This window comes from Mesocricetus auratus, unplaced genomic scaffold (genome assembly GCF_017639785.1).
Source record: "Mesocricetus auratus isolate SY011 unplaced genomic scaffold, BCM_Maur_2.0 Super-Scaffold_100006, whole genome shotgun sequence".
NCBI classification, from domain to species: Eukaryota; Metazoa; Chordata; class Mammalia; order Rodentia; family Cricetidae; genus Mesocricetus; species Mesocricetus auratus.
The window spans coordinates 64,558,778-64,577,942 of NW_024429190.1; the positions used below are offsets into that span (position 1 = coordinate 64,558,778).

At 37.6% G+C, this 19,165-nt stretch overlaps 1 protein-coding gene across 1 annotated transcript in view; it reads right to left on the reverse strand.

Moving 5' to 3' along the window:
• Positions 1-15,988: 15,988 nt before the first annotated feature.
• Positions 15,989-19,165, reverse strand: part of LOC101843125 (UDP-glucuronosyltransferase 2B17-like) — a 28,142-nt gene continuing 24,965 nt past the window's right edge. The window contains exon 6 of the mRNA XM_040747305.1: positions 15,989-17,037. Coding sequence (XP_040603239.1) covers positions 16,758-17,037 — 280 coding nt within the window. The 3' untranslated portion in view covers positions 15,989-16,757. The remainder of the gene's footprint in view (positions 17,038-19,165) is intronic.

A 19,165-nucleotide genomic window follows, 5' to 3' on the forward strand; every position in this document is an offset into this window, starting at 1 on the left:
TCAGAAATCCCCAAAGCTTTCAGGCTGGCATCCTATTTATTCTATTACATCCTGGACTCAACATGGTAATCCCATCCTATATAACCTGTAGAAAATGATAAATTCCCCATGTGCATAGCTGATCATGATATGTTAAGACTACTAGTAGTTAACCAGCTTGCTAGTAAAACCTGGATAGTAACCTTTGGTAGAAGTGTACAACTCATTCATCTTAGACAAAGACTCGTCCACCAATATTACTGTTTATTGTAGCTGATGATGCTGTGCAGACACTATACTAAAACACTTCCTTAGAATTACAGTCATGTAGTTACATAATCACACTAAAAGGTACCAATTAGAAGTCCTAATTATTTAAAAATAAGATTCACTCATTAGTTACTTTGTCGTCATTAGGTTAGTGTGTGACAATAAAAGCAAGTTATAGGAGGAATGGTTTATGTTGGCTCAGATATGGAGCAAATGGTACCCATTTATTTATGATGGCAGGATCCTTAAAAATTATTCCTTGTATGTTGTGGAACTAAAAAGTGAATATTCCTTGGAAATGTCTACACATTCGCACCCAAGAATTATATCATACTGCCCCAGGCATTTCTTAATCAATTAAGTTAAAAATTAAGATTAGCCATCATGCCATTCTACATATAAAATCAATAGAAATGATTTGTTCTATGAACAAATCACAATATAGTGATACAGAATTTATAAAGCAATAAGACAGCATATGGCTCTAAAGAAAAAAATACCTCAAAGAAACTGAAATTTACATATTTCTTTATAAATATAATAAATTATAAATAAGAAATTGAGTACACTGTACAGCCAAAAAAAGTCAACAAAGGCAATATTGGGATTAAACTATTATCATAACCCAACTGACCTAACCAGTATTGATAGCATGTGCTATACAAGAGTTATAGGATATGTATTCTACTATCAGAACATGGCACATTCTCCAGGATCCATCAGTTGTAAATTAGGCTCACAAAATTATTCTCAGAAAATTCTGAAAAACTAAACATCCAATCTGTCTCTATTCTTTTACAGCTTCAGCAAAATGGCCACTCTGACTTTATTTTGGAAGTTTCCTGGTGGTTTGCCAGCCAGGAGAAAGACTAAAAGTAAAAGCAGAACCTTGCAATGTTAGCAGTGTTACCTGTGGCCTCTATAGATACCCTACAGGCTGTATTGCTTGTCAATATACCAAAAAACAGAAGTTTGGAGTTCAGGTCTTCTAAGTTCTAACCTCTGTTGCAGCTAGAGATCATTTCTATGGTTTCAAGGTCTCCTAGCACTCGTCTTTCCTCTGGTGGGAACTCAGGTTAAGAATATCTCTCCCTATAAAATTCATTGTCCTTCCTCACTTACCTCTTCTAGTATTGCATAGTGTGTGGGTGCTTGTTTGACATTGGGATTCCATGTAATCTTCAGAGGAGTACCTTAAACACCCTTTAGGGATCAGTGTAAATAACTAAAACTGCATGTTAAAGAGACTTCAGTCTTCACTCCCTCCCTCTCTCTCTCCCTCCCTGGTTCCCTCCCTCCCCCTCTTCAAGTTTAAGTTTAAGTTTCTACTCACTTATCTGCAATCTGATGAAAAAATAAAATAATCTCAATCACAGAAAAATTGTCAGGAAGTCTGTCCTTAGGGTCTTTGCCAAGATAGGCCATAAGAAGCAGAAAAGTACTCCCATCCAGCTGTTATTGATCCTAGGTAACTGTCTCAAAGCCTAGTCTGGATGGTTTTGTTTCTATTGAAACTCTTATGCCCTTATAAAGCACTCAGGTAGCCTTACTTATTCCTCTTTTTCTTTACTCATTCTTATTATGGACACCAAAAGAGGTTGAAGAGTTCATTCTCAGAAACAGTAACTAATAACCTGAGAAGCAAACTGGTAGTATTTTGTAAATTTACATCCCCCAGACAGTGGTTGGACTACTCAGTGAGAAGAATGTATCTGCCTTGAAATAACTGTTACAGACCTTGGATACTGACAGAAGGCACTCTGAACCCAAAGGTGTGGCTTCCCTCCTGTGCAATAAAACCATGACCCTATCTTGCTAGTCGACATGATACCAGGCACAGCAAATGTTATCAGTACAATGCTCTAGCCAACAGTTAATCAGACATATAATAACAATTGCTTAAAACCAAGCTAACATGGTATAATTTGCATTAGAATGCTTATTTATTTTCAACCCTATTTTAGTTGTGAAGTTTGTGAAAGGAAAAGCTATAAAGATTTTCCTTTGGCAAGCCTGTTTTTGACACTGGCCCTTGCTTTGGGTTATGCAGACATCTGGATGCTGTTTGAGATTTGCTTCCTTCCCTTTGGAGGGATTTGGTTATTTTGGAATGCTTCCATCCTGAAATGACCTAGGTAGTCTAAACTGTGACTAGTTGGATCATTTCTAGAGATGCTAGAGATTGTCTTTCACTAGCAGAGTTATGTAAAAGCTAGTATTATAATTCACAACCTCCCCAGCCTAGGTTTCTAAAATGACCATACACATATTACATAGCAAGTAAACTACAATTTTGGGCCCAAGGGGCTTCCCTTCAGTGTCCAAGTCTGTAACAGTTACTTCAGGGTGGATACATTGTCACAATGTCAAAGCTCATCTTTTCACATGGGGAAGAGATAATATAAAAACGATGTCATTGTCTCCCTTTCTCAAAAAATATTAACTAATGCCACTATATGAAAATCACTACATGTATATGAAACAGGAAGGAAAAAGTTAGTCAAAAGATTTAAAATTTGGGGTAAAGAATTAAGCTTTGAGGTGTAGGCTATACAGTCTTAGAAAATTAAACACAGGTTTGTGCTTCCTTATTTGTTCTCATTATAAAATTATTGCAATAAAATACTGTCGTTTTAGGGATAGTTAAAACTTTCAGAAACAAAATCATATACATTCACCTATGATACCTATGTATATATTTTATCAATTAAAACATATATATTTTACAAACTAGAACTCATGTCCTCCAAATAAATAGAGAAATTGTCTTCAGTAAAGAGATCTGGAAACAGAAACTAAGTTTGAAAAAAATAAGGTGTTGATATTAATAAAGTAATAAAGAACAGTGTTTAACAAGAGAAAACACTCTCCCACAAGAGCATATTAACAGAAGAACAGCACCAAATATGGCATGTTTTTCTAATTCTCTGTAAGGCAATAGAAACAAATGATTTCTCCATTGGTACTTATGCAAATAACATACTGGATTGGTTTCACTCATCAGACTTTCACAGACAGGAAAAGGAAAACATGCCAACATCTCTATTGGATCTGAATATAATTTTTATAATGGAAATGAGCTTGGATCTTTTTGAAAAACAGGCAATTATTAACTTTAGCAAATAGAAGTCCAATAAAAAAATTTTATCTGAGGCAGTCATGTAGGTAAGATGTCACTTCCCTGTTTCCTGAAAACCAGTCTCCCAGAAGCCCATCAAAAAACTTACAAAGCTGCTTAATAAAATGCTTGGAAAAAACATCCAACAATGGATTTTATGTTATTACTAGTTTGTTACTGTGGCATCTCATTGATTAACTGGTCCTTGGGATTAGATGAGACACACACCGTATTATGTAGAAGACAGAGTTGACTGCAAGATAAAGTCAAGTCCACTTCCTTTGACCAGTAAACCCTGAAATTGATCAAGTAAACAAGAAGTAAAATAAGAGAGAATAAAGTGAGCAGACATTCTTTATTTACCAGGAGAAAAAACAGACTTCCATTGATGGTCCTCTATCAGGCTCATCTTCCTTTTTTTTCCTCCCATCATTTGCCACCCTTTCACTTGGCATTATAACTTTTAATGAGAGATATTGTGATGCTGATGTGTGGCAATTTTTCTCTGAGATTAAAATTTTCTTTCTTTTAGGGAAGCTCCTTAAGATCCAGAATGTCTTCAGAGAGGAGAAATATTCAATCTTACAGGAAAGATCTTTACCAGTCAGGATGTTCTGAGAGATCCTGAAACACCCTGTATTGTAGGACATCTCCTTGAGGGCAATATATAATTTAAGTCCTGTAGGTAGAGATCTCATGTACCCTCAGCACTAAGAGTGCCGATTTGGGCATGGTCACAGGTATGTGGGGAGAGGCAGAAATAAAGGTCAAGGAAGGAGGGGTCACACTCTCTCTTGGGAATATGGTTGAGGTCAGAGACCAGCAGAGCGCTGACCTCAGTTCTCAGCTTCTCATGTAAGTGACTTCTCTCTCTCCAATAAAGTACCATACAACTCCCCTTCCCAGTATACTTGTTATGGCTCATTATACATCTTCACCTGGTGTCAGGACTGTGGGATATACCACCCCTCCCCTGCAAGCCTCAGTGCTTGTATTCCTGGACCTCATCCCCTTAGCACTCCTGCCTGTCCAGAAATCAACACTCTCACCACTCTAGCCCAACAAGCCCTGGTTCCCTGGGAGTTTGCAGAACGAGCACCCAAAAAACACCTGTTTGACTAGCCCGTGCTAAGAACTGTATTCACAGAGTCCATGGGTCACAACAGCTGCAGAATGTGAAAAAGCCACCACTGTTTTTCCACAATTGTGTGCACTCTGAATGCTTTGAATAAGGTTCATGAACCAGTAGACAAAATAGAACCTTATACCAAGGTGGTACAAGGTCCAAGGGAAGAGTTCACTGAATTTTTGGAAAAATTGTCCAGAGCAGTAGAATTGCTGATTCATAGTCTAGTCGAACACTGACAGAATCTTTATCTTATGAGAATGCAAATCCACAATGCAAACAGGTACTTTAGCCATTAAAAATCAGATCAGCACCATTGGATGAATGGGTCTTGTATACAACTAATATTGAGTATAAAGAAAGATCAACATAAAGAAGCTTGGGGAGGAGAGGCAATTTCTCAAGGTTTGAAGAGGCACTAAGATGCCAAAGGATATAACTGTGAGGATATAAAAACTTGGGTAGGAGAAGCAATCTCCAGAAGTTTAAAAAGACATCTAAACACCAGATGTTTTAAATGTGGTAGAATACGACATCTGAGAAGAAATTGTAGGCAAAGCATTCTTAGAGATATTGCTCCTCCTAGGAATGATTCAAAGAGAAGGCCTCATCCTTTTGGTTTATGAAGGAGATGTGGCAAAGGCCAACACTAGATCAATGAATGTAGGTTGACCATAGACAGACATGAAAACCATTTAAAATCAGTAAACTCCTTGGGGGCCTCTCAAAGGTAACAATGTTAAAAGTGGTCCAATCATTCCCAGTCACTGTGGAGGACAATCTCTCTCAGGACAATTAGAAGATCCACTGCTTATTGTAAAACATAATGCAGGTGGTAAAAAATGATACAGCTCTGGATGATAGATTAGCTACTGAAGGTAAACCAATTGTAACTGGAGAAAACAAAAAAAAATGTATATTTTGACAAACTTGTATATAGGATCACAGACCCAAATTACCAGTTAAACAGCTAAATACTGAGCTGAACTCAAGGAACCCAGTGACAGAGAAGGAGGACTGATGAGCAAAGGGGTTAAAACTGGGCTGGTTTAACACCCAAAGTCAGCTGACCTGAACAAGGTGTAGGTCTTGAATCCCAGACTGATGGCTGGGAGTCCATCATGGGACTGATCAAGATCCCTTGAATGTGGGTGTCAGTGAGGAGTCCTAGGCAATCTATGGGGCCTTGGGTAGCAGATCAGTATTAATCCCTGGCATACAAATGGACTTTGAGAGATACACTCTTACCCTGGACTCTTGGGGCAGGGTCAAGTCCCTGCCCAGGATGAAATGATAGACTATGGCCACCCTCATGGAGAGCCTCACCCTCCCTTGGGAAAGGAGGGGGTGTTGGGGGTGTGGTTGGAAGGAGGGCATGGGAGAAGGGGAGGGAAAGGGAGAGGGACATGGGATTGACATGTGAAGCAACCTTGTTTCTAAATTAAATTTAAATTTAAAAAGAAAAAATAAGGTCATTGTCAGAATTATAGACATTGGTATTCATGTTACCATCGTAAACCCAAAATCTTGGTCCCTCAAATGGCCCCTACAAGAAGTAAATGTTCCATTCTTAAGGATTAGAACCCTATCTCAAGTAAAACAAAGCACAATATGGGTTGACTGTATAGGGTCAGAAGGACAAAGAGGAAGACTGAGGCCAAATGTCACAGACATTGCTAAAAATCTCTGGGGTCATGATCTAGTGCAACAATGGAATACCCAGATTAACATTACTCCTGTATCAGATATGAATCGTATACAAGCTCTTAGTGTTAGAAAAAATATTGTAAGGTAATTCAGAAAACAGATGTCAAACATACAGGCTGTTCTACAACAGGATGCTAGTGTCAAACATAGAGAGGAACCAAAAGCCCCACCCTAACCATGACTAACAGACAAACCAGTCTGGGTAGGTCAATGGCCTGTGATCTCTTAGAAGCTAGAGGCATTAGAAAATCTAGTTCAGAAACAGCTAAATGATGGACATATTGAAGATTCTACCAGTCTGTGGAATTCTCTTGCATTTGTTATCAAAAAGAATTCTGCTAAACAGAAGACGATTAATGATTTGTGAGCCATCAATAAAGTAATTCAGCCGATGGGCTCTCTACAGCCTGGAATGGTATTACCTTCTCTGATACCTAAGAATGGGCAATTATAGTAATTGATCTAAAATATTGCTTCTTCACTATACCTTCACAAGAAAAAGATAGGGAAAAATTTACCTTCACATTGCCTGACTATAACAATTATCAACCAGTTAGGGGTTTGCAAAGGCAGGTTTTGCCGCAGTGAATGTTAAATAGTCCTACTTTATGGCAGTATTTTATTTAAAAAATCACTGGAAAAATTCTCAAACAATTTCCCAAGTCCCTAATTTATCAATATATTCATGACATACTTCTGGCTGATTGAAAGGAAGGAGAATTGGAAAAGATGTTTGAGGCACTGAAGGAAATTTTACCTCACTGGGAATTACAGATGCCCCCCACAACATATTTCCTAGTATTCACACATCATTGAAACTCATAGGTGATATTGTGTGATGTTTAGTAAAGGAATGAATGGTCAATAACTATGCAGGAGGCATATGTGGGATGTCTAGGCTCACAAAGGAAGTAGTAGGAGATAATCCTGATGCAGAGGAAATGCCAGGAGACACAGAGAGGAAACAGGAGATACGAGATGGAAGAAAGGTAACAACAAGTGATATAACATAGATTAATATAAATATATTAAGTTCTAAGAGTTACTAGAGACAAGCCTAAGGTAAAGGCCAAGCTTTCATAATAAACTAGTGTCCGTATTGTTATTTCAGGCTGGCAGTTAACAGAAAAGCTTACTGCATGGGAATGAAGCTCAAATTTATCACTTAGCAAGTATTATCCTTCACAAGAGAAGAAAATATTACTATCTTAATAACCCCTATTATGCTCTGCATAGCAAATGATGCTAGGTTCTTTCCCTCAATGTTTATGCTCTTGGGCAAATATTTCTCTCATCCTTCATTAGAGAAGCCCCTCTTTGCAATGAACAATTATAATTGCAGAGAAGAATGAGTGCTCAGTGTGCTGAGAATGAGTGGTAGCTGAATGCTCAGTTCCAGACAGGGCATTTACACAACCACATATGTTGGTGAAGAAATATCACAGAAGAGGAAATACAAGTATTGTGACCCTATACATAGGGAGGAAGGTTATGAAATTGCTTCACAGCCTGTGTAGTCATTATTTCCCAGTAGCTGCAAATGCCTGAATTAAGCCCATGCAAGATTTGGTATGTGAACAAAATTTTTTTGAATTAATTTTTATTTGAATTTTAAAAAGTCTTATTTTGATATGTAAAAATGTTTAAAGAGACAAAGTTAAAGCAACAGTCTTCCTGCCTCAATTATCCTAATCTAGGAAGTGCCTGGAAGCTTGACTACTAAGTTACTTTAGATCCTTCCAAATAGTCAATACTTTTATTTTAATTGAATGCTTATGTTCTTCTCACTAACTTGAAACTGTAACATATCACTTCCAAGCAAAGAGATTACTCCTTTTCTTGGTGCCATAGCTTGTGACTTTGAAGATCTGCCACTTCTAGCAGTTCCAGCAATGTTTAAAAGACCAAAGTACAGAAAGTCTCCTGATACTTGAAGCAATCATTTTACTAGCTTGTATAAAATCAAAACCAAGATACAAAGTGCCACCAAATCATGTCATATAAAAAACATCAAAACTTCAAAGGGAGACAAGTGGGAGTAAAACAAGGAATGATCAGGTCCAAGCAAGATTTACACTTAGCAAGTCAAATAACAAATTCTGTATTACCATGTCTTGCAATCTGGCTTGTGATGTAGTCATATGGGCTCTGAAGAGACCGGGTAGCCTCTCCACCTCTATCCAGGCACCTGCAACATAGGAATTCTCTATAATAGCACTGGTATATATTTATTTTTAATTTTAAAAATTAAAATATTATCCCCTTTCTTTTCTTCCCTCCAACTGTTTCTACTTTCCTTCCTTGCTTTCTTTCAACACATTCTGTTAATTCCATATATATATATATATACATATATATGTGTGTGTGTGTGTGTGTGTGTGTGTGAATTCCATTTTACTTGGAATTGGATAACCAATGTAGGGACTGTTCCTTAGGAAAGATTATTCCTCCTACTCTGAGTATTTCTTAGTTGTCTGTGGTTCTTTCTCTAGGGTTAGGGCCTTATGCAATTTCTCCTTTTAGTGTTAGCATGTCTGTTGGTCTACTCTTTGTTCAGATCATGTTTAGGCAGCCTTGTTGATGAGACTTCATGCATGCTTGAGCTTCCTTGACATTTCTAGAAGACACACTATACAGAAAACTTCCTGTTTCTCTGACAGGTATTATGCAGTAGTTATGCCAGTAGGAGTTTGTCACCAGACGATCATGTGTCATCAATATTTTGACTGGTGTAGTTTTCTGCATGGACTCTGTTGCAAATAGAGAGGTGTTAAAAAGAGGTCAGCACTACTCTTATCTGTGGGTAAAAGAATAAATATGTAGAATGCAGCTAGGAATTATGCTGATTTAGTAAAGGTCATTGTAAGGTCTCCTCAAATATCAATGATGTCATCAGCTCCAGATAATTAGCTAGGTTTCCAGTATCAGGCATGATTTCCCTCTTGATGAGTGCATCTTAAACTCAATTAGAGAGCTTTTGGTTACCACCAGTATAGGGGTGCTATTATTGCACTCAGGACCATTGTGCCATGTTAGCTATTGTTATAGTTCATAGACATCTTCCCTCTCCCTTGCCTAATATATACTGCTACCAGGATGGTTAGTCTTCAGGGAGGAGACTGTGAGGTCAGACTTAGTTCAGCTCCTGTGCATCCTTTGTCTGAAGTACATGGTGTCTTCCGCAATAGGAACTTATCTTCTACCTCTGGGGAGCAACGAAAATCAATAACAATAAACTTTCGTGTTTTGGGAGTCTCATGGACAACCCACATCAGCAACTCAAAGGGTGACTTTTCATACATTTATCAGATTTTTTTCCAGTATATGACTATTGTAGGAGACTTTTCAACCCTAGTAGGAAAATTTCATTTAAACAAGAAAGTTTATTTATATTTATATACATTGACTTATATGAATTATGTATAACTTTAGGTAAAGAGATCCTAACAGTTTTTACACTCTTCTCTGTCTATCCTTCAGATAAGACACAAAGAATGATTTTAATCTTTCTGAATTTGATAATGTTTGTTTTGTGTCTCAGTTTGTCGCCTTTTTGGGAGAAACTTGCAAGAGTTTCTTATGTTTTTAAGATAAGGAGTCTGTGGAGAATATGGGGGAGAAGTTTAGGGTTCCGTTGCTATTTTGTCATAATGTTGTTATGGCAATAATATTAATTAAGAAGCTGTAGGCTGTTACATTGATTCATACTTTTTTGTCGCTAGAAAATTATGTTAGTGGGAGTAGTATTAATGAGGGTATAATGATTTATATCATTGTAATAAATTGAGTTTTTGTACGTAATCTGTTCTGTATATGGAGGATACTTTAACTAGTAGGGCAAGTCTCACTGCTGCTTCACATGATGCAAACACTAAGATAACAATAGGAATAGGGTATATAATTATTGAGTGAGATTGTAATGAAGTGATGGTGAGTATAATAAATAAGGCTAATATTATGCCTTCTAGGCATAGAAGCGTAGACATTAGGTGTGAATGAAATATGAGTGTTCCTGTTAATGAAAATATGAATGCTATTATGATATTAAATACAGTAGTTGTCATGTTGGTGATTATAATGTATGTCATAATCTAATGAGTCAAAATCATTAATTTTAGTGAAACTAATCACCAATTATTCCGTTCATTCTAGGCCTTTCTGTTTTCACTCGTAAGCTAAGCCTAGTGCTAGGATAGATAGAAATAATAATGAGATAGTTAAGGTTATTTTGAAGCTTATAGATTGTATAGCTCCAGACGGAGAAGAAGAACAATTTCTAGGTCGAATAGGAGGAATGTATTTGCCACAGGGAAGAATTTTATGGAGAAAGATAGGTGGCTGAGCTTATGGGGTCAAAGCCGCATTCATAGGGGTTTGCTTTTTCTGTATAGATATTAAGTTAAAGGAGTCAAAAGGCGACTAAAATTAAAATTAATGAAAGTGTAATGTTAATTGAAACTGCTAGGATTAGGTTAATTACTTTCTTCCAGATTATAATTGGATCTAGCTTATTGGAAGTCAGCCATACTAAGTATACTAAGAAAGTATGATCCTCATCAATAAATGGAGACATAGAGGAATAGTCATACTACATCTACGAAGTGTCAATATCAGGCTTTGACTAAGGAGTTGGATTTGACAATTGCATGTTGAATATGGGTGATGTGGGTCTGGTGTGGAGCCTGGAGAATGAGAGCATGGCAAGCAGGGTTGTCTAGACAAGTCCAGGGTACTAGATGTGGAACCCAGGTCAGATGTGTAGTGCATCAAGGATGGATCTGGTAGACTTCTACAACTAGATTCTGGCACAAGATGTGCATGACCTGGCGGAGTAGAGACACTGGATATGGTAGATAATGAACCTTTATGTAATTTGTACTATACTCTGTACATATAGGTTTTATCAGTGGATGTCCCATGGTCCTGGTATCTTCAATGGCCGAGTATCTTCATTATAACTTAGGCTTCCCCCTTAACAGTATCATGTAAGAAGTCTATTAGGACATTCTATCAAAGGCTCACATCCTGTCTGAGGCCAGTAAGTCCAGCAGACGCCTTCATGATCATCCTGATATTGTATCTTTTATACAATATCAAGTTGTGGTCTGTAAAACCACAACTATGTGATTAATGCTGCCAAATTTTGAGTCAAGATAAGTATGTGCCCCAGTCACCTTGGAAAATGGTTGTATCTGGAGATACAAATGTATTTCACCAGCCACTGAATCCCATGGCTAAGCACTGAGCTGAACTGAGAGAGGGAGGACTGATAACTTAAGGGATTAAGACTGTGCTTGTTTAAACCCCAGAAACAGCTGACTTGAACAAGGGGTAGGTCTTGAATCCCAGACTGATGCCTTGGAATCCAGCATGGGACTGATCAAGACCCCCTGAATGTTCGTGTCAGTGAAGAGGCCTAGGTAATCTATTAAGCCTTGGGTAGTAAGTAGATCAGTATTTATCCCGGATACACAAATGGACTTTGGACTCCCATCCAACAATGAGAGATACACTCTCACTCTGAACTCTTGGGTGAGGGTCTAGGCCCTGCCCTGGATGAAATGAAAGACTATGGACACCCACATGGAGTGCCTCACCCTCCCTGGGGAAATGAGGGGATATTGGGGGGGTTGGTGGGAGGGCATGGGAATGGGGGGAGAGAAACAGAGAGGGACCTGGAATTGACATGTGAAGCAACCTTGTTTCTAATTTAAATTTTAAAATTATATATATATATATATAAACAAACAAACAAAAAACACAAATGTATTTCAGTAAATACATTTTTGGGCTTTTGTTTCTGAGAGGGTATACTTTGTGCAGTAGTTTTGTTTTGGGCCCTTTCTTTTCTACTTACTTTGAACATTCATGAGATAGAGCTTTCAATGGGTGAATTAAGACCAAAAGTACTTTTCAAGTTCGAATACTACAAGGCAGATGGTTTCTCTCTAATGGTGCTAACCTCTGCAGCAACGACAGCTACTTTTTCAGTATCCTTCTTGTTGACAAATTAAAACTTTTTTGTGGGGACACCAGACCTTGAGCAGAAACCCACTTCCCCTTCGGCCTGGGAGCAGGCATCTATGTAATGTTTACTGAAAACAATTCAGTGCTTTAAAGCTTGATAGGGCTCAGATAAGGGCTGGCTCACTGAAATACCATGCCTTCCACACCTCCTATGGCTAGATGCCTCTTCCTGCCCCCTGTGGTGTCTCCCCGATTCTGGGGCCAGAGATTAAACCACCAGCCAGGAGGGTGAGAAGTGGAAAGAATGGTATGTAAATGGATGGCAAAAGTCCTTAAAAAGGGAAGCCCTTTTTCTTGGGGAGATTTCTCCAGAGATTTGGCCAGAGACTTCTCCTGAGATTTCGCCTGAGAGCTCTCTCCTAAGCTGACTTGGGAAATATAAAGTTTTCTTAAAGCAACCGACCGGTCTCTGTGTCATCTATCCCGACCACCTCGCTACATTCTTGGATGCAGGCCGCACAGCAGGTGCGACACTTTTTCATACTCCTTTCCTTGACAGTTTTCCCATTTTTCATAACTATCTGCTGTATTTCAGTGCAGACCTGAACTAAAGCAGTGAGTGACAGCCATAAGACATCCTGAGTGTAAGTTGTTTTAAAGTTTCTCTTGGCAGAGATCCACTGCTAAGCACTGAGCTGAACTCCTGGAATCTAGAGGGAAGAGTGATGAGCAAAGGGGTCAAGTGCATGCTGGGGAAATCCACAGAAACTTCTGCAAACAAACATAGGAATGAACCAGGCGCCCTAAATGTAGGTGTCTGTTCCGGGCCTGAGGAGTCTATGAGACCACTGGCAATGGAAGCCGTACTTATCTCTAGGGCTGGAAATTTGGGAGCCCATTCCCTATGGAGGGATACTCTCTCAGCCTAGAGACATGGAGGACAACCTAGGATCTGCCTCAAATGATATGATATACATTTATGATTCTCCATGGGAGGGCTCATCCTCCTTGTATAATAGATTGGGGGATGAGATGGTGGGTTGGTGGTGGGAATGGGAGGACAGGAGGGAGAGAACTGGGATTGCTATGTAAAATAATATTGTTTTCAATTTAAAAAACAGAGGAAAAAATTCTCCTGAGAAATAAATCAGCACCCTACTTTTTAACTTGTCTTCAATCAACTTCTCAGGGCATGGGCAGAATTCAGCCAGATTCTTTGCCAAAATACAACTTAAAAGGCACATAATCCAATTATCCAGTGATTCCTCCTTCCTTTATAAATTCTTAATGAGTCAAACCTCAGTTGTTGACATTTTCCATCCATTCTGTTCTTCCTCATTTGTTCTGCAATACCCCAATAGCTCATTAAGCTCTAATTATAGCATTCTGATCTAACCCATCCATATTCATTCAGATGTATCACAGCAGTAGCTTTACTTCTTTTTACCATTTTTTGTTATTATATACTTTTCTTGGTGCTGTGACATTCTCATTCACAGTTCACTGAGAATTTCATTTGATTCCTACAAATTAAATGACATTGTCTCTTCTGAATGAGTTGTGTATGATTTTTGTGAATGCATGCTTATAGACCTGTGCCCTATTAAACAAAATCTATATACAAAGAAAATGAAATTTTGAAGATATAATTTTCCCAGTTTTAGTCATTATTTAATCTTTTGTTTACATTTTTCATTTTTTATACAGTCAAAGTACAATTACAAATATACCCAAAGAAATATCCTTTCTTGGCTGTTTTTATACCATATTTAAATCTATTAACAAAACAATACAACTTCTTCTTATTAAGGAAGATGATGGGTATTAATACTAGGTAGCCAACAGGAGGTTGGATTATTGTGTTGTTAATGATATTGGAAAACTCATGGAAAAATTGGCCATATCTTTTAATCAATACTTTGCTATTGCCATGTTCCTGTAATGCATAATATGTCATGTTAACTATATGACATAACTATAAGCATAGAATGACTGTAGAGGCCAACAGTATGAGACATGACCATAGCTATTATCCACTACAGCTAATTCAAATCTCTGTATATAATTCACCAATCCAATTCCCAAGTAATGAGAATATGGCCACCAGATATGGAAGGCCTACATATTAGATATTTTCTTATCTTGGAGTCACTTCTATCTTTTGATCTTTGGTGAATATGCCCCAAATTTTGGTTTAGCTGATTTTATGTAAATTGTGTAAAATAAAACCATCTCCAGTGTCAATTATTTTTATGGTACACCAGTCAAAATTGATCAGATGTTGGACTCAAAAGATGCCCCATAGAAGTATAGGACAAGACCAGCAATTTTAGATATTTTATTTGTTGTAAATAAAGAAAGACATATAAAGAGAACACTATATATATTTTAAATAGGCACTCTTTCAAAATTAAATTCCTTATGTTAATAATGTATAAATGCTCACTGAAGTATGTAGATTGTCTCTGAACTCAAAGGGGGAAGCAGCCTTGACCATTTATTTAGACTAGTGATAGAGATGAAACCATATAAACCCACAGAAATCACAAAACTTACATATACATAACTTCATGTTAAAAAATAAACCAGTTCTGGCATAGGTCAAGACGGTGGAAACTGAATCATAGTAGGCAAATAAGCGAGTGAGTATATCTAATTCCAGAATGGGAACACAATTGGTACTTCCATATAGCTAGTTTAAATTTAGGTGTCAGGGAATACAGATTGTCAAGACCTTGTTAGAGGTCACTAAGTACAGGGAGGTTCTTCATGAGAATTGAATAGTCAACAGTGCACCTATAAGCACCAAAGGAAAGGAATCCATTGAGTTTATACTTTGTGATTTACAGGTGTCTGCAGCAAGAGAGAGAACAGAGAACTAGGAGGGAGGGAAAGCAGGAGGGAAGGGAGAATGGGGAGACGGAGAGAGGGGGGAAGAATTGGAATAGTGAGAGAGAGGGAGGGGTGAGGGTGTAGGAGAAGGAGAAGGAGAGGGAGAGAGAAGGGTATCTGAAATAATGGAAACTGGTGTTAAATTTTCAGCTCGTTTGAGTCAATTACCAGGCAGAGAATTTGCATATACATAAGAGCATAGACTAGAAGCAATGGATTCTTCATATTCTAAGGCCAACTTCTTATAATCATGCAGTCAGACATTAATTCTACTTGACTTCTAAGAACGGTGAGCTCTAATCAGAAACACAAAGCAATAAATAGCAGAGTTATGCTGCAAGTTTTAAATCTTTTTTTGTTTTTTAAAATTTTTATTTTGATTTTAAATAGCTTGTTTTACAAGTCAATCCCCATTCCCTCTCCGTCCCCTCCTCCCTCACTCCCCCATCCCCCTCAGCCTCCCACCCTATTGCCAATTCCTTCCACATAGGGGAGATCTAGAGTCTGTCATTTCACTAAGGGTAGGGTCCAGGCACTCCCCTAAGAGTCCAGGCTGAGAGAGCATCCCTCTTGGGCTATGGACACACGATGTCTGTTTGTATTCCAGGGATAAACACTGATCCACTGCTGAGGGCCCCATAGGTTGCCCAGGCCTTCTCACTGACACTCACATTCAGGGGTCCGGATCAGACCCATGCTTGCCTCCCAGCTGTCGGTCTGGGGTCCAAGCTGTTCAGATCAGCTGTTTCTGCTGGTTTTGTCAGCCCATTCTTTGCCAATTTGCTCATCACTCCTCTCTCTCTCTGTCACTAGGTTCCTTGGGTTCAGTTCAGTGCTTAATTGTGGGTGTTTGTCTCTGCTTCCATCAGTTACTGGATGAAGGCTCCCAGATGGTTATAGACATCAAGTTCATTCTCAGTTCCCTGTATTGTTTTGGAGGCTGTCGGTCCAACCCGGCCTCGAACTCATAGAGATCTGCTTGCCTCTGCCTCCCGAGTGCTGGGGTTAAACGTGTGCGCCACCACCGCCCGGCCAGGTATTAAATCTTATCGCACCTCTAGGGTGGTATTCTAAAGGTTAGTATCTATTAACATGATTCAACAAAATTCATCAGTTAGCTCTAGACACATTGGTCTAATAGCTTGTTTACTTTCAAAATCTGTTAAAATGCAATGTCCAATGTTAAATCAAAATACTTTTATCAATTATAACATACTTAACTTGATTAAATGGCCACAGATTGTGGTTTTATGACACACTATCTTATGGTCTCCCAAAATATGATCTGTACTTTGGTACTGTAATAGAATTTATGACTGGCTTTGCCTGCCCTGACCCAGATCCAGGACCCCCCTTTGTTTGAGTTTTAAGGTAAGGATTTATTTCATACCATAGCTCTCTGTACACTTTTGAGGAAATATAGGTCAGCAGTTAAAGGAAGGAATCAGGAAACAGGACTGAGACAGTTACAGGGAAGAAACTCTGTTAACTAGATTGTTCCTTACAGCTAGTTTATCCTTTTTCTTTTTATTATGTCTTTCATTTTTGAGACTGTAATATAATTTTATTATTCCTCCTTGCCTTTCCTCCATCCAAAGAATATATTCTTTGATCAATTAATCAATGAATGTTTAGAAGATGGTTTGTAAATTAGAATAATGCTGAAATTTAGTTTATGTAGTACATTCTCAAAGAGCTCTACTCGTTCTTCATCTTCTTTCCCATCTTTAGCAACTTTTGATAAATGAATAAGCTGGATTTTACAGCAAGGAAAGTTATGACTGCTACACAGGCCAGTAGGAATCCAATCACATCCAGAGAGTAGTACTGGTACCAAGTGAGGTTGTATGCAAGAGGCCTCAGATGCTTGGCCCCTTTGTGACGCATGACAAACTCAATCCAGAAGATGGCTCTGTCCAGAGGCTTCATGGGCTGGTCATTGTGAATGGTTGATAACCACATAGCATTCTCTTTATAGCTGAAAAAGTAAAATGGACATCAGCTTATATAATGAATGAAAATGTACATGTGTAATATTTTGGTATGGATAGTGAAGAAAATTACACAAACATAGAAGGAAATTGAATTATATTTAACGTTTATGTCTAGCAAGATTTCAGAGGTATATCTGAGCTCCTTGAACATGCAAGACTAAGCATCTAAAAAGAAAATGGGAAGATAAAATATTCCTGAAGTAGAGTATGGGGACAGTTAAACCTTAAATACAAAATTTCAAAATGAGATATTGAGTATATGAAATTACAGTTACCCATGAGCAATTATTGTTAAAAATTGTTTTCAAAGCATATACTAGTGTCACAATGTAAAGTAGAAGGCAAATCCCTCTCAAGTATCCATGGTGGTGCATATCTGTGTAAAGGTGATGAAGATTGCAATGAGATTTCTATGGAGTGCTATCTACGAGTAGTGGTTATAATTACAAATGTGTCCTTTTTCTTATTAATTAGCTATAATATCTGTTTCCCATTGCTTTTATGTATTTCCACATATGTTTGTACCTACTCAGTGAAATACATAGGAAGTGTAGCTTTCTTCTCTATTTCTGCACTGGAAATTTTATTATCTATTCTTATTGAAAATTAGATTCACAATAAAATTTTGCTATTATTTTTAAATATATATGTGTGCATAAACACGTGTGTGTCGTGTGTGTGTGTGTATGTGTGTGTGTGTGTGTATTATGAGATCTGCTGGAGTTAAGAGTTACAGATGTTGGTAACCACCTGGAGTATGTGTTGGGAACAGAACATTTGTCCTCTGCTAGAGTAAACTTTATGTTACCCACTCAGTCATATTTCAAGCTTAATTCTTGCTACGACTGTTGATATTCATTTTTGTTATCATTTTAACTGTAGAAGTAAGAGCTATAAAAATTACACACTGAAGTATTGTAGGTGTATTTGATTCTAATTGTGAAATAATTATCAATGAATGTAACATAGAAGTAACATAGAGACACGAGTTATCAACCCTAATGTCAGTTCGATGCAGCAGAAATAGAAATAGTTGTAATGGTAACTTACTTTATTACTATTTACAAAGCAAAATGATAGAAATTAATATTTCTTCTCATTAAATAATCCTCATTTCTTAGTATGAATATTACATTTAATTAAAATTTAGCATGCAACTAATCTGATAGGGAAATAGGAGAAAAGGCTCCTTAGGGAAGGGAGAGGAGAGTTAATGCCAAAGGATGGAAAATAATAAAGTAACAATAAGGATGTCAGAAAAAGCCACAAAAAATGTATTGTTAGTAACTTAGCCAAATTACCCATAACACATGAAATTCCACATATTAATATACATATATGATTAATGATCTTTTCTCATTTGAATGGATGGTGTGCCATCTAAGAGATAAAGATCACTTAAAATAAAACCCAGACATGAGAAACACTCTATTAAGATGTTGGCCATATCTGTCAAAGAGAATCCCAAAATGTATAGCCTATTGATGCTGCTTATTTTCTAGAGATGGAAGGTAACTTTCTATTGCTGAAAGAGCATGCATTTCAGAAGCAGAGCCCAGGGACCTTTGCGCTGGAACTGATTTGAAAGCCCCTTAACTGAAAACTAGCTTTCATGGTACATCAGAGAAGAGAAGATTGAAAGACTTTAAAAGCCAGAGATGGCCAAGATATCTGTGGTGAAGTAACATCTTTGATAAGCATTAGTTATAAAGTGTCAGCAATATGGATATCTAATCAAGATATTAATAATGGTGCTGCCAATAGTCATTCTCAACAACATAGGTCCTTAAACAAGATCTGAAAAAGGATGACCCCAATAGGCATGCTAACATAGGAAGAGGTCAATCTCACACTGGTCCCAACTCTACACAAAATTATTATAGGCACTAAAGTAATGCTCAGAATGGAGGAGAAATAGTCTTTTCCAGGAAAGAACTTCCACTTGGATTTTTTTAAAACAAAGAAAAATAATGATGGGCATATTAATTTGCTTCACTCTACTATGTTTTCCCTATTTGAATTTATCCTAAAACAGATTGCATATTTAAACATTTAGTCGTACACTTACTTTTATGTTAATACCTATACTATTTCAGTGCAGAAAGTTACAAC